This window comes from Monomorium pharaonis, chromosome 5 (genome assembly GCF_013373865.1).
Source record: "Monomorium pharaonis isolate MP-MQ-018 chromosome 5, ASM1337386v2, whole genome shotgun sequence".
Lineage (NCBI taxonomy): Eukaryota > Metazoa > Arthropoda > Insecta > Hymenoptera > Formicidae > Monomorium > Monomorium pharaonis.
Window position 1 is genome coordinate 23205608 of NC_050471.1, and position 14628 is coordinate 23220235.

The 14628-nt window shown below is 33.5% G+C and overlaps 2 protein-coding genes across 2 annotated transcripts; both read left to right on the forward strand.

Moving 5' to 3' along the window:
* The first annotated feature begins 1194 nt into the window (after positions 1–1194).
* LOC105832761 lies at positions 1195–4339 on the forward strand. Its single transcript, XM_012673982.3, has one exon. It carries the CDS (start codon positions 1229–1231, stop codon positions 1718–1720), a length of 492 nt encoding a protein of 163 aa, XP_012529436.1. The 5' UTR covers positions 1195–1228; the 3' UTR covers positions 1721–4339.
* Positions 4340–7159: 2820 nt separating this feature from the next.
* Positions 7160–11913, forward strand: LOC105832756. Its single transcript, XM_012673968.3, has one exon. The coding sequence runs from the start codon at positions 10885–10887 to the stop codon at positions 11449–11451; it is 567 nt and encodes a 188-aa protein (XP_012529422.1). The 5' UTR covers positions 7160–10884; the 3' UTR covers positions 11452–11913.
* Positions 11914–14628: the final 2715 nt, after the last annotated feature.

A 14628-nucleotide genomic window follows, 5' to 3' on the forward strand; every position in this document is an offset into this window, starting at 1 on the left:
ATCGTATTTTGCAGTTTTCATTTTCTATCCTGATATTCACTTAAAAACTTATAACATTTATAACATTAAATCTATTAGTTACGTAAATACACTATAAATTCTTATCACTCTGCAGTGCATATGAACGCAATTTAATTGGCACAATTTATTCTTATTTTAAATTATATTAATAAATGTTTTAAAATTAACGCTAACATTTATACTGTTGATCAATTTGCTGTGAATTTAATAATATTAGACTACATTTTATTAGAGTACTATTATAAATTGCTATTTTATTAAAACTTACGTTTTATTAGTTTTTTTATTTACACATATAATAGAAATATAATTAAATATTAATAAATAGTACTTTTATAGTCGTTTACGTTGCCTAAATCATTGCAATATAATATAATAAGTCAAATCATTCGTTGTTTTGTTGTTTGTAGCTGGTTTTACAGTTTAGAAACTCGAATATTTACAATCAAAATTTGTTATCATTAATTAGGAAAATAAAGAATAAATCTATATATGAAATCAGTTAAAATTTTGATAACTTTTAGCTAGTATTGAATAGATAAAACATATTTAAATATAAAACATAAAATAGCACTGCAACAAAGAACATCTTATATATATAATATATATTATAGAAACGATACAACAATTATAGAAGATTTTATTCTCAGCTTTCTTTTGTTTCAAGCTTTTGTACTGCATAAATCAGCGTAGATTTTTGGGAATGACTGTACTGTCTCAAAAGATATGTCGAGGATCGTCTTTTTTCTTAACGGCATGTGGAATTGTGACGTAAGGACCGCGTCACCTAAGCTACTTATTCACTACGCTGAATGCGTTTCCCTACTGCATCGATTTTCGCTTTACAGGTAGTAATTCACGCCTGATTCGATCTTAAAAAATACTTTCTGTTTCGAATTAACACATCATATCGTCAGTACATGAAAAATCTACGCTATCGAATGTATTTCTTCACACGAATGAAGGACTACTTTACGCGATAGCGCGTAAGGTTACATTTAGCTGCGGCTGCTCGGGTACATAAGTCCCCACTCCGAGCGTCGCGCGGCCATTCCGTGAGTCAGCTTGAGTCTGATGCGAATGCAACTGGATCTTGCTCACTCACATACGCCCCACGGCCCTAGATCAACGGCTGCTGGCGAGCTACTAGGCGCAAGTCAGATACAGGTTGGTGTATTTGATTATTAAATCAATATTTAGTTGTACAATGGGACAAATGGCTAGAATAGTTCCTACTTGCGGGACGCATGTAACGCGTATGACGCAACTGTCGTCGACGGTAAGAGATTGTGATCGACCACGAGAGATTGAGATGGGCAAACCAAGCCACACGGAACAATTGACCAGCTGGATTACCAACGTGCGTCAGAAGAAGTTCAAGTGTCATAAGAGCCCGAAACGTGACTTCCGGGTGGAGGCTGTGTTGACTTATACCTTGAACAAGGCAGAGTACGAGTTGCGGGCCAAGCAGCTGTCGAGGATAACACGTTGGCGACGATTAAGAAAACATCTTCTCAAGGGTGTAGAATACGGCAGCTGCGGTCTATACAATGCAGCTGAACGAGAGCACGAAAGATGCGATCAGCGTCCGGACTCAACGAACAACAATTTTTGGCGGGAAGATTTGTGCGAAGATCTCAGCAGCATGGTGGATTTCTTGCAGCAACTTAGCGAAATCAAATCGCTTGTGCAACGGTGACTAATCTTGGAGAGCGCACAGCTTTTCTTTCCCAGGTGATCGTTGAAGCATTGTATTTGTGAAGCTTACAACAGCAAGGAGCTTTCAACTATATATTGGGCTCGTCCAAGTTTATCTGAGCAATGGAGGCTGTAACAGCAAATGTTTCTTGCCACATCAATTCTCAAAAGTGTGTTTAATCAAGTAACGCACTAGATAATGAACAAAAATTTATGGATGATGCCTTGTCTTCTTATTTCCACTGTCTCGCTTGGAGTGGAAAATGTTTAATTCGCAAGTCATAACTCGGGGAATCTATTTTGGATGGAGTCTATGTTCCAATATCAGCGACTTCGACCAGAAGATCGGCCAAATAGTCCTCTGCAGCATTGCGGCAATTTTCGCAGTCTTATCGTTACCCTGGTATATATCTGGTATTTTTTACTTGCAGTCTCACCATTTGAGATGGCGCGGATGCGGAGAAAGAAAGGGATAAAGAAAGAAAGAGAAATGCTGTAATGCAGGTACAAGCAATCCTTGGGATTTCATACGCGCGCACGCACATACCCACATCGATCCTTCTGCCTGTCGTCGATTTGGTTTGTAAACTGTATCGAAACCAAAGTATTTTCACTATTTAGTATCTTTGCTAAAGTAGTATATTTAAAATTATGTATAAAGTAATACAGAGAACAGAAAAGAGGAAAAATTTTTACTGTTTTAGAAATACTTTCAAGTTCCTTAAATCTATAAAAATATAAATATAGTGTAAGACTGCCTTGCATTGTGATAATAATTTTATCAGTATGTAGCATTTAACTTTTTTTGATCCTGAACAGCATAACAAATAATTAAAGAAATAATGAAATAATAAAATAATTTTTAAAAAGATGACATTTATTTTTTAAATTGTGAATGGATTACAAAATTTTTATATATAAAGCGTAATTCATTAAAGCTCTCAATCTAATAAATTTCTCTTTTGTTTATTTTTATGCTGTTTAGGATCAATGTAACGAAAATAAAGGATCTCGATTATTGTACAGCCGAAAGCTATTGTGATACTTTTAATTTGTATTTAATACATTTGTAAGTAACAAAACTGTGATACAGATTAGGTAAGCAGATGAAGTGAGAAGTACTGAGATGAAATGTAAAATAAATAAATACATTTTACAAGTAATAATGTAAAACTTTTCAATTTCTCTATTTACCAACTTATTATTAATGCCGTCAATCGTTTTCAGTCTGGCACGTAGACATCCATAGAAAATACACCTTATCGCAAATGAAGGATCTGTCAGCATGGACGACGTCGTTGTCGTTGTCATCAGCTTAGAAAACCGTACCTATAAGATTGCAATGAGCGAAAGCGAGAGAAAAACTAGGGGAGTATATTTGTGTTTTGCGTGAGAGAGAAAAGCTCTGTTTCTAGAGGCTGATCGAATCGGCGCACAAGCAAAATTGTCTTCCACACGAATCGCCACTATACCGAGCTCGTCTGCGTGGTAATTATGACGATGAGAAATGGCTTTCATGCAGTGAGGTCTCTGTTCCCCCTGAATTGGTCGTTTCCCTGAACAAGGCTCGGAACAAATTGATTCTTGTTGAGTAACGTAAGCTAATGGGATACGGGAATCCGTTACCCAACAGGTCGCAGGTATTTCAAGTAAGGTAACACGTTATGCGAGCATGCAAATAACTAGAGTTGCCGAAAATTTCTCCTGTTTAATGTAAAGATATGCTACATGTATACTTGCCTGGTGTTGCCATAATATGTTCCTATATCTATATAATCTTTGGCTACGCCGAGACCACGATTAGGATAGGACATTAACGTGTATGTTTTAGATGTTCGAAGAGTAAAACATTTAAGAGATACCAAATACTTAGCAGGATGGGGAAGATTGACGATGTGAAAAAGAGTATACGCGTAAGGACGCATTATACATAAAAAATTAAAACGTTAGATTTTTTCAATTCAATAACATTGATTTCAACTTAATTAAATTTAATTCATTTTTTAATAAATATGCATATTTGAATATAATTTTGCATAAGCAATCTTGAATTAATGTCAATTGTGAAAAATTACAAGATTCAAGGATTCATAAAGAAGATATTGGAGATCTTAAAACTCGGAAAGCTTTACAGACCAGGAAATTAATTATCTGAAGTTTTGAAGTTGAAGTTTAGGGAATTGAAGAAGAATCTTGCCACTTTTACACTGATTTCGAACTTTCAATCTTAACCTGCCATTCTAAGGATTTAAATATCAAAAATGAGAGGGAATCAAGATACATAAGAAGAAGGAAAGTTTGTATTATATAAAAGTACAAAGTAGAGAAGATCCATTAAAATTTGCACGCTCACGCACGCACACACACATACAATATGAATAGCAGGAGTCCTAGATCAATATTAATTGTGTGGGGCTTTCTATTGGTAAAATCTGAATAAGTGAAATTTATATGTATATATTTGGATTTTTTACCAAATTATTTATCATCCGTAATTATGGGTAAATTAAACTCCGATATTAAAAGACGATATCTCAGTTTGGTAATACAATAAGAGGTATTTTATGGTAACAAAGTATTGATCTTATTCTTTTGATATTATTTTATTGAATTTTTTATGGTAAAAAGGGAAAAACAAGAGGTGGAATAGGTGCAAATGAGAAATCCTTTCGATTGACAGAGCTATGTGCGCTTGGAAGATCCCGTTCGACCAGCAGACCGTGAAGAGTATGATTTAAGTTGCTCGAGATCGTGCGTACCTATGTATAATACAATCTATTGAACGTGATCATCGTGAAGGTTTGATAGACGACTTAAAAGAGAACGAATGAGAGTGAATTTCCTAGCGTAACTAGCTATCGTTCCTTATATCATAATTATAATATATCTATATTGTATTTTGTTTTGCTCGGTTCTCTTTGTGTTTCACTCAGCAGGCGGCAGAACGAAAAAGCTAGATCAAAATCTTTCACTCATTAGAGAAATGGCCCTCCCGTATCTGCACTATCTGCACACCTCGACAACCGATAAGATGATCGTTCCGTAATCATTGGGAAATACAGCTGGATTTGCGTATTCCGTGAGAACGATGAAGGTAACGAGAGACGATGGATCATCACCGATTCTTGTAACTTGTACCCTGTGAATGCAATGTTATAGGAAGGGGGGGGGGGGGCAAAACAATGTTCTTTTGAGTCATAGGAAGATGCTGCTTTGTACAATGACAATGAAGGGAAATGTACTTGGAGGGCACAAGGCTATTACATATAATTCCTGATGTACTGATTTGGTGATACGCTGTCTCATACTTCAATTTGTTTGGCGAGATACAACAACACACGAAACTGAAAATTTGCATGAGATTTCTCCAAGGATACGCCAAGCGGACCTGAAAATCTCTGAATGAATTAAATTCAAGGATATGGAATTTAAGCATTCACTAATTGACGCAGAGCTAAGAGAATCTAATAATCTCTATTTATTAATACTAACTTTTAATAATTTAAAAATTTGTGGTACACTCGGAATCTATAAATATTTAAAAATTCAAGCACAATTTTGCCTAAATTATTAACATTTTATCATTAATCTACTTAGAGTTGAATTGCTTAATTGTAATTTTATTAATTTTGTAGAAGAAATCGCGACAGTATATTTGCCTAATATGGAACAATCATATTCAAAAATTTAAAAATATTTTAGAATATTTGAATTAGAATAAATTTGAAATTTTCTAATACGAAATAAGAGAGGAAAAGACTTGCAATATATTTTTAGAAGGTATAGATTTTAAAGGTTCTAAAAAAGAAATGTACACTATTTTATTTATTATGATAAGTATATAAGTTGTTTATTCTTTTTGTGAAATATGCCACTGGAAGGGAGGGAGGGTATCAAATATTACTTTGTTTTTTCACAGAAAGCATTTAAATTATGACGTTCGTTACAACACCCAACATGTGTTCTAATCATGAAATGAGTAGGATGATCATTTAAGACAATGGTTTACAATGTGATATTTGTTTCATCATGCTATGTTTCTAAAGAACTAAAAAAAAAATGCTAGTTAGAAGAAATGGTTAAAGTTCAACGTTGGAAAGTTCTTATTAGCAAGCTGTATCACTAAAAATGTCTTATACTTTTAGCAAGAATGTGATCTCTTTAAGAAATAACTTTAGGTTTTGCAACAGAAAGGATAAGATACTCAAAAATATTTTTTTTTTTCAAGAGAATCCAAGTTACAAAAGATTGACATTAATTATGTGGACTCATGCGGACCGAAAATACGAACTTCGGATTTTAATAGAATTAATTAGAAGAAAGGTGAGATAATTAACGGTATATGAGGAAGATGATAATAGCGTGATTTATATATAGCGAAATATTATAATTTGATAAGAAAAATATGGAGTAATGATAAAGGTAAGCAAACATCTGTAGGATTTCAGTCAGGTTACGGTTTCTAGACGAACATTTTTTTTTAGTGTTTTTTTATTAAGTATTGAGAAATTATGTAACATTTGGTTTTTATTATGAATTATTGAACGATTAGTATTATAATCGGTATCTTTAAAGATTGCTATTTATTTTCTACGAATTTAATATTTACAAAAGTAAGATTGAAAACCTAAGGTAGCAACTAATTCGTTATTAATTCGTTTAACATAAAAGTTTCTAGATTGAATCTCTTAAATTAGTTCAAGATGTTAACTAAGTGTATTAAAATTCACATTAATTTTTACTAATATATTTATTTATTATACTTGCTTTTATATGCTTTATTTGAATCTAAATGGACTCATGTTTTTAAATGATTTTGATAACGTATATTCATATTTTTCTTTTTTCCATATTTTATAAATTTATGTCTAAAATTGAAAGAGAGTGATGCTTGTATGTAAAATACTCGTGTTTCAAAACTGAAGGTAAAGAGGAGAATTACGAAAGTCATCATACATATATTTCTTGTGGCATTTTGATTCAATTTCCTCCCACGCGTGAAACTTCGTTGCAATCGTCAACCAAAAGGACACTTTGGACGTGAGTTATCCGTCTTTGCCTATTAATGAAGTGTTTTAGAAAGGCACAAAAATAATCAATTTTGCAATCTATCGTCTTCGAATTCGACGCTGGTCTCCAAACGCTTGCTCAGGTGCGTGAGCGTACGAGTTTGGTTCTTAATTTCTTTCATCGTTGGTCGTATTTGAGATCCTAAAAGTTTTTCTTTTTTTGAGAGATTTATAGAGAGAAGAGACATTTACATGTGATTCCCAATTGCTCGATCAGCGAGATTTTTTTATTAGGATTTCGTCATCGGCAAACGGATCATCATGGAAAAATGAAATTATTGAAAGACTTACAAAGGGTTGATTTTTTTCAACGACCATAAAATATATAGAATTTCAAACAGATATTTTTTCTAAAAAAAAAGTAAGTAATTTTATATTTGATTACGTTGAAATATTTGTTTTGTTAAAAACGATAGTCATTTGTTTATTATATTTTTTACAGATAATATTTCTCTGAAAGCTATTTGTGAAGATAGGAAATACTGATACAAAAAAAATTAATGTGGAATTTCATTATTTATTTTCCATAAATATCATCGCGGGATTTATTGAAAAAAAAATTATCGCGAGATTTCATAAAAGATTATTATGGAAATTATAATATCTATCACAAAACAGAATTATTATGGGATTCCGTAGAAAAAAATAATCATCGGACTTTATCGCAAAAGAAGATTATCAAGAAACTTCATCATAGAAAAGAATTATTGCAGAATTTCATCGTAGAAAAGGATTGTCGTGGGAATTTATTGCAAAAGAAAATCGTTACGGAACTGCGTTGTAGAAGATCATCGTGGGACTGTATCATAGAAGAAAATTATCACAGAATTTCATCGCAGAAGAGGATCATTGCAGAAAAGGATCATCGTGAGATTTCATCACAGAAAAGAATTATTGCAGGATTTCATCGAAGAAGAGGATCGTCGTGGGACTTTGTTGCAGAAGAGAATCTTTACGAAACTCCGTTACAGAAAATCATCGTAAGACTGTGCCATAAAAGAAAATTATCACGGAATTTCATCGCAGAAGAGGATCATCGCGAGACTTCATCGTAGAAGAGGATCATCGCGGAATTCCATCGGAAGAGAATAATTACTGGACTTCATCGCAGAAAAAGATCATCGTGGGACTTCACAGAAAAAAATTATTGAAGGATTTTATCGTAGAAGAGGACCGTTGTGGGACTTTCTTGCAGAAGAGAATCTTTACGGAACTCCGTTGCAGAAGATCATCGTGAAACTGTGCCATAAAAGAAAATTATCACGGAATTTCATCGCAGAAGAGGATCATCGCGAGACTTTATCGTAGAAGAGGATCATCGCGGAATTCCATCAGAAAAGAATAATCACTGGACTCCATCGCAGAAAAGGATCATCGTGGGATTTCACAGAAAAGAATCATTGAAGGATTTTATCATAGAAGAGGATCATCACATAATTCCGTTACAAGAGAACAATCACTGGACTCCATCGCAAAAATGGATCATTGCAAGATTTCATCGCAGAAAAGGTCGTCGTGGGATTTCATTACAGAAAAGAATTATTGCAGGATTTCATCGCAGAAGAGGATCGTCGTGGGACTTTGTTGCAGAAGAGAATCTTTACGGAACTCCGTTACAGAAGATTATCGTGAGACTGCCATAAAAGAAAATTATCACGGAATTTCATCGCAGAAGAGGATCATCGCGGAATTCCATCAGAAGAGAATAACCACTGGACTCCATCGCAGAAAAGGATCATCGTGGGATTTCACAGAAAAGAATCATTGAAGGATTTTATCATAGAAGAGGATCATCACATAATTCCGTTACAAGAGAACAATCACTGGACTCCATCGCAAAAATGGATCATTGCAAGATTTCATCGCAGAAAAGGTCGTCGTGGGATTTCATTACAGAAAAGAATTATTGCAGGATTTCATCGCAGAAGAGGATCGTCGTGGGACTTTGTTGCAGAAGAGAATCTTTACGGAACTCCGTTACAGAAGATTATCGTGAGACTGCCATAAAAGAAAATTATCACAGAATTTCATCGCAGAATAGTATTATCGCGAGACTTCATCGTAGAAGAGGATCATCGCGGAATTCCATCAGAAGAGAATAATCACTGGACTCCATCGCAGAAAAGGATCATCGTGGGATTTCACAGAAAAGAATCATTGAAGGATTTTATCATAGAAGAGGATCATCACATAATTCCGTTACAAGAGAACAATCACTGGACTCCATCGCAAAAATGGATCATTGCAAGATTTCATCGCAGAAAAGGTCGTCGTGGGATTTCATTACAGAAAAGAATTATTGTAGGATTTCATCGCAGAAGAGGATCGTCGTGGGACTTTGTTGCAGAAGAGAATCTTTACGGAACTCCGTTACAGAAGATTATCGTGAGACTGCCATAAAAGAAAATTATCACGGAATTTTATCGCAGAAGAGGATCATCGCGGAATTCCATCAGAAGAGAATAACCACTGGACTCCATCGCAGAAAAGGATCATCGTGTGATTTCACAGAAAAGAATCATTGAAGGATTTTATCATAGAAGAGGATCATCACATAATTCCGTTACAAGAGAACAATCACTGGACTCCATCGCAAAAATGGATCATTGCAAGATTTCATCGCAGAAAAGGTCGTCGTGGGATTTCATTACAGAAAAGAATTATTGCAGGATTTCATCGCAGAAGAGGATCGTCGTGGGACTTTGTTGCAGAAGAGAATCTTTACGGAACTCCGTTACAGAAGATTATCGTGAGACTGCCATAAAAGAAAATTATTACAGAATTTCATCGCAGAATAGTATTATCGCGAGACTTCATCGTAGAAGAGGATCATCGCGGAATTCCATCAGAAGAGAATAATCACTGGACTCCATCGCAGAAAAGGATCATCGTGGGATTTCACAGAAAAGAATCATTGAAGGATTTTATCATAGAAGAGGATCATCACATAATTCCGTTACAAGAGAACAATCACTGGACTCCATCGCAAAAATGGATCATTGCAAGATTTCATCGCAGAAAAGGTCGTCGTGGGATTTCATTACAGAAAAGAATTATTGTAGGATTTCATCGCAGAAGAGGATCGTCGTGGGACTTTGTTGCAGAAGAGAATCTTTACGGAACTCCGTTACAGAAGATTATCGTGAGACTGCCATAAAAGAAAATTATCACGGAATTTCATCGCAGAAGAGGATCATCGCGGAATTTCATTAGAAGAGAATAACCACTGGACTCCATCGCAGAAAAGGATCATCGTGGGATTTCACAGAAAAGAATCATTGAAGGATTTTATCATAGAAGAGGATCATCACATAATTCCGTTACAAGAGAACAATTACTGGACTCCATCGCAAAAATGGATCATTGCAAGATTTCATCGCAGAAAAGGTCGTCGTGGGATTTCATTACAGAAAAGAATTATTGTAGGATTTCATCGCAGAAGAGGATCGTCGTGGGACTTTGTTGCAGAAGAGAATCTTTACGGAATTCCGTTACAGAAGATTATCGTGAGACTGCCATAAAAGAAAATTATCATGGAATTTCATCGCGGAAGAGGATCATCGCGGAATTCCATCAGAAGAGAATAACCACTGGACTCCATCGCAGAAAAGGATCATCGTGGGATTTCACAGAAAAGAATCATTGAAGGATTTTATCATAAAAGAGGATCATCACATAATTCCATTACAAGAGAACAATCACTGGACTCCATCGCAAAAATGGATCATTGCAAGATTTCATCGCAGAAAAAGATTATCGTGGGATTTCATTACAGAAAAGAATTATTGCAGGATTTCATCGCAGAAGAGGATCGTCGTGGGACTTTGTTGCAGAAGAGAATCTTTACGGAACTCCGTTACAGAAGATCATCGTGAGACTGCCATAAAAGAAAATTATCACGGAATTTCATCGCAGAAGAGGATCATCGCGAGACTTCATCGTAGAAGAGGATCATCGCGGAATTCCATCGGAAGAGAATAATCACTGGACTCCATCGCAGAAAAAGATCATCGTGGGACTTCACAGAAAAGAATTATTGAAGGATTTTATCGTAGAAGAGGACCGTTGTGGGACTTTGTTGCAGAAGAGAATCTTCATGGAACTCCATTCTAGAAGATCATCGTGGGACTGTGTCATAGAAGATTATCACGAGACTTTATTGCAGAAGAGACTCATCGCGAAACATCATTATAGAAGAGGATTATCACGAAATTTTATCAGAACAATCATCACTGGGCTCCACCGCAAAAAAAGGATTATTGCAGAATTTCATCGCAGAAAAGGATCATCGTGGGACTTTATCACAGAAAAGAATGATTGCAGGATTTCATCGCAGAAAAAAATCGTCGTGGGACTTTATTGCAGAAGAGAATCTTCATGGAACTACATTGTAGAAGATCATCGTGGGACTGTTATAAAAGAGGATTATCACGGGACTCCATCACAGAAGAGAATTATCACGAGACTTCACCGTAAAAGGAGATTATCGCAGAATTACGTTAAAAGGGAACCATCACTGGACTCCATCACAGAACTGGATCATTGCAGGACTTCATCGCAGAAAAGAATTACTGCAGGATTTCATCACAGAAGAGGATCACCGCGAGGCTTTATCATAGAAGGGGATTATCGCGGAATTCCGTCAAAAGAGAATCACCATTGAACTGCATCGTAGTAAAGATAGATTTATTGTAGCATCATTGGACTTAGAACTTCAAAACATCGTGGAAAGATGGGCATCATAGGACTTCGAACATCGACATCGTAGAATGGAGCCTGGAACCTGGAACATCGGCGAGATTAAAAATATTGACATCGTGAAATTTGGATTGTGGACTTCGTGGGATCTGGAACATTGACATCATGGAACTTCGAACCTCAATATCGTGAAACTTGAAATCTTGGAGTTTCAACATTGTAATATCTAGAATTTGGTCATTGAAAGATTTAAAGCTTCAATATTTGAAGATTTGGAACTTCCTTCGATATTGTGAGACCTAAAAATTTGCATTGGATTAGAAATTTCAACATCTTAAATTCTTATATTATTTGTTAAGAAATTTTAGTAGCAAATATATGGTATTTAGATTTTCATATTATAAAAATTAAATCTATTATTAAGAAATTGGATTTTTTTTTAAATTATTAAATTTAAACTTTTGATGTAACAAAATCTGAATTTTATTATCAAAAGATTTTGGATTAATATTATAAGATTTCTATGTTCTTTTAATTATTAATATGTAAATTTACTTAAATTAACAAACTTTATTAATTTAGTAATTTTTAGTATCTCTAACACCGTAGAATTTATATAATCACAATCTAATTTAGTTTTTTATATAACATTAATGTTTTTTAATTTACAACTTTCATATTACTTAATTTTGTTATTTCCTATTTTTAATTATATATTTTATATATGCACAATATTATATATATATATATATATATATATATATATTATACACATTGTAATTGTAATTATAATTATTACCAAAATTTGAAAATACATTGACATAGATAATATAATAAACATTGAGGAAAACAACTAATAATCTTGAATATTTTATTTTTATCTAGTTACCTTAAAAAAATTGACTGATAAGTAAACAATTTTATTGATTGTTTCCAATAGAAAAGCGCAACGCTCTACTAGAACGCGGTATATAGCCGGAAGTCTTTCTATTGGAAACAACGTCGATGACCGTGAAAGCTTTAAGTCTAAAATTTGATTAATTATATTAATAAAAATATATTAAAAATAATATAACTTTAGTCATTAGATTTATGCAAATTTCATGTAAAATTTGAATAAAAATAAGCTTAAAAAATACTACTATATTTTTTATATACGTACGCATATCATATATATACAAAATCTATAATTTTTTATTAAATAATTTTTTTTAATTTTATTTTAATAAATTTTTGAAAATTTTAATTTTAAATGCTTTACCTTTCACAAAATGATATTTATTATTTTATAGTTTTAAAATTCAAGAAAAACTTTAGTATATTTTTAATACACAGGATATATACATTAAACTATTCGTATAATCCTCGAGGAATTTAAAAAACTTTGATGTATGTACCTAATGAACATATCCACTTAATGTAATTTTGATATATTTGAAGTAGCACATATATTTTGTGAACAAACTCGTACAGATTTATTTATTAAAAACGGATTTTAAAGGAGAAGAGTAGAACCATAGACATAGCTCTAGTTTACACCGAGCACTTTATACGCGTATCAAGTAGTGAATTTAAGCTGATCAGCCAATGATTAAACACATTGGCTGGTATTCATAGTCGAATCTTATTTCAAGATCGTCTCAAGCAATATCTTAAGATGCTAATACAGCTCTGTGATTGGCTGATGGCATCTTAAGACAGTACTTAAGATGATCTTAAATATAAGATCCGACTATGAATACTGGCCATTCACTAGTTATAATATTTACTATTTGATACGCGTACCAAGTACCAAGTGCTTGGTGTAAACTAGAGCATAGTAAGTGTAGACCGAGCATTTATTGTATAAGCGTGATACATACGAAAAATATGTAAAATGAGTTTCTCTTACATCCTATGTCTATGGATGTAAGACAGAGAAAGAAACACATCTTACATCTTTTTCGTATGCATCACGCTTATACAATAAATGCTCGGTCTATACTTACTATGTCTACAAGTAGAATTATGCGATATTATCAGATAAATATGTTAAAAAATGTTGGAATGCGACTTCAGAATTTCAGATAAGGGGCAGTATGTTAACATTTCAAATCTATTGCAAATCTCCCGATATTCTGCTAACATTTTACTGACTGGGCAATATGTTGTGAACAATTTCTCCCATACCTAGCAACATTGTATCCTGAGCAATTATATCTCACCGAATGATTGTATTTGGGTCTGGCGAATACAAACTTATTTGATAATCCTTAATGATTAATATTTCTAATAATTATATTAAAGTTCGCAAAATGGTACAGAACTTTTCTGATCTCAGTTGAACTTGCTCTACTTGCGCAAAATGACGCAGTTAATACTGAACATTCCCAGATAGCACAGACGTCCTCAGGATCATTCTGAATATGTCCCGGGATGTCCTGGGATTTTGTAGGGATATAATAGTTGTATTATTGTAAATATTTTATAAAAATATTTTATGTATAAATTGGACTTTTAAAGTAATTAAGTTTAGAATGTTAGGTTCTGTAATAGTATTATGAATTAAAATTCTGCTCACGTCTTGAGGCCATCCCTGAGATGTCCTGAGGATATATATGTGTATTCCAGCTAAAAACGCTATTGCATAAAGAGTTTCATTAACTACAAATATTGCATAAAGAGCTTCATTATCTACAAAATGTTTGAAGATAAACTTAAATATGATGACTGTATAAATACCAGACATTTTAGATAGCACGAATTAATGTTCTAAGAATATGATATCCTGAAAGTTCTTAGGACATCTTAAGACAAGTCCTCAAGACATCTTAAGACAGCTAATATTCAGGGACATCCTGGACGTATTTAATTTTTTAAAGACTGTAAATTAATATAGCAAGTGAGCAATCTTTGAATACTGTATTTCTAGAACGCATTGTAAAATCAAATGTGTAAAATGTATGTACCTCGTTCATGTATGTATAATTTATTTCTCTGTGTAAAAATAACAATAAAATTCCACACAGTACCAAATCGACTAGCTGTTAGTTGACTATCAGTTGGCAAAAGTAATGTAAAGTCGACTTCAAAATCAGATTGAATGTCTACACTTATTGAAACAATGTGGCATATTAACAATACTAAAAAATTATAAAAAATG

What these genes read in the sequence shown, in the direction of transcription:
- LOC105832761 (XM_012673982.3), top strand. Translation starts at nt 1,229, where the DNA reads ATGGGACAAATGGCTAGAATAGTTCCTACTTGCGGGACGCATGTAACG.
- LOC105832756 (XM_012673968.3), top strand. Translation starts at nt 10,885, where the DNA reads ATGGAACTCCATTCTAGAAGATCATCGTGGGACTGTGTCATAGAAGAT.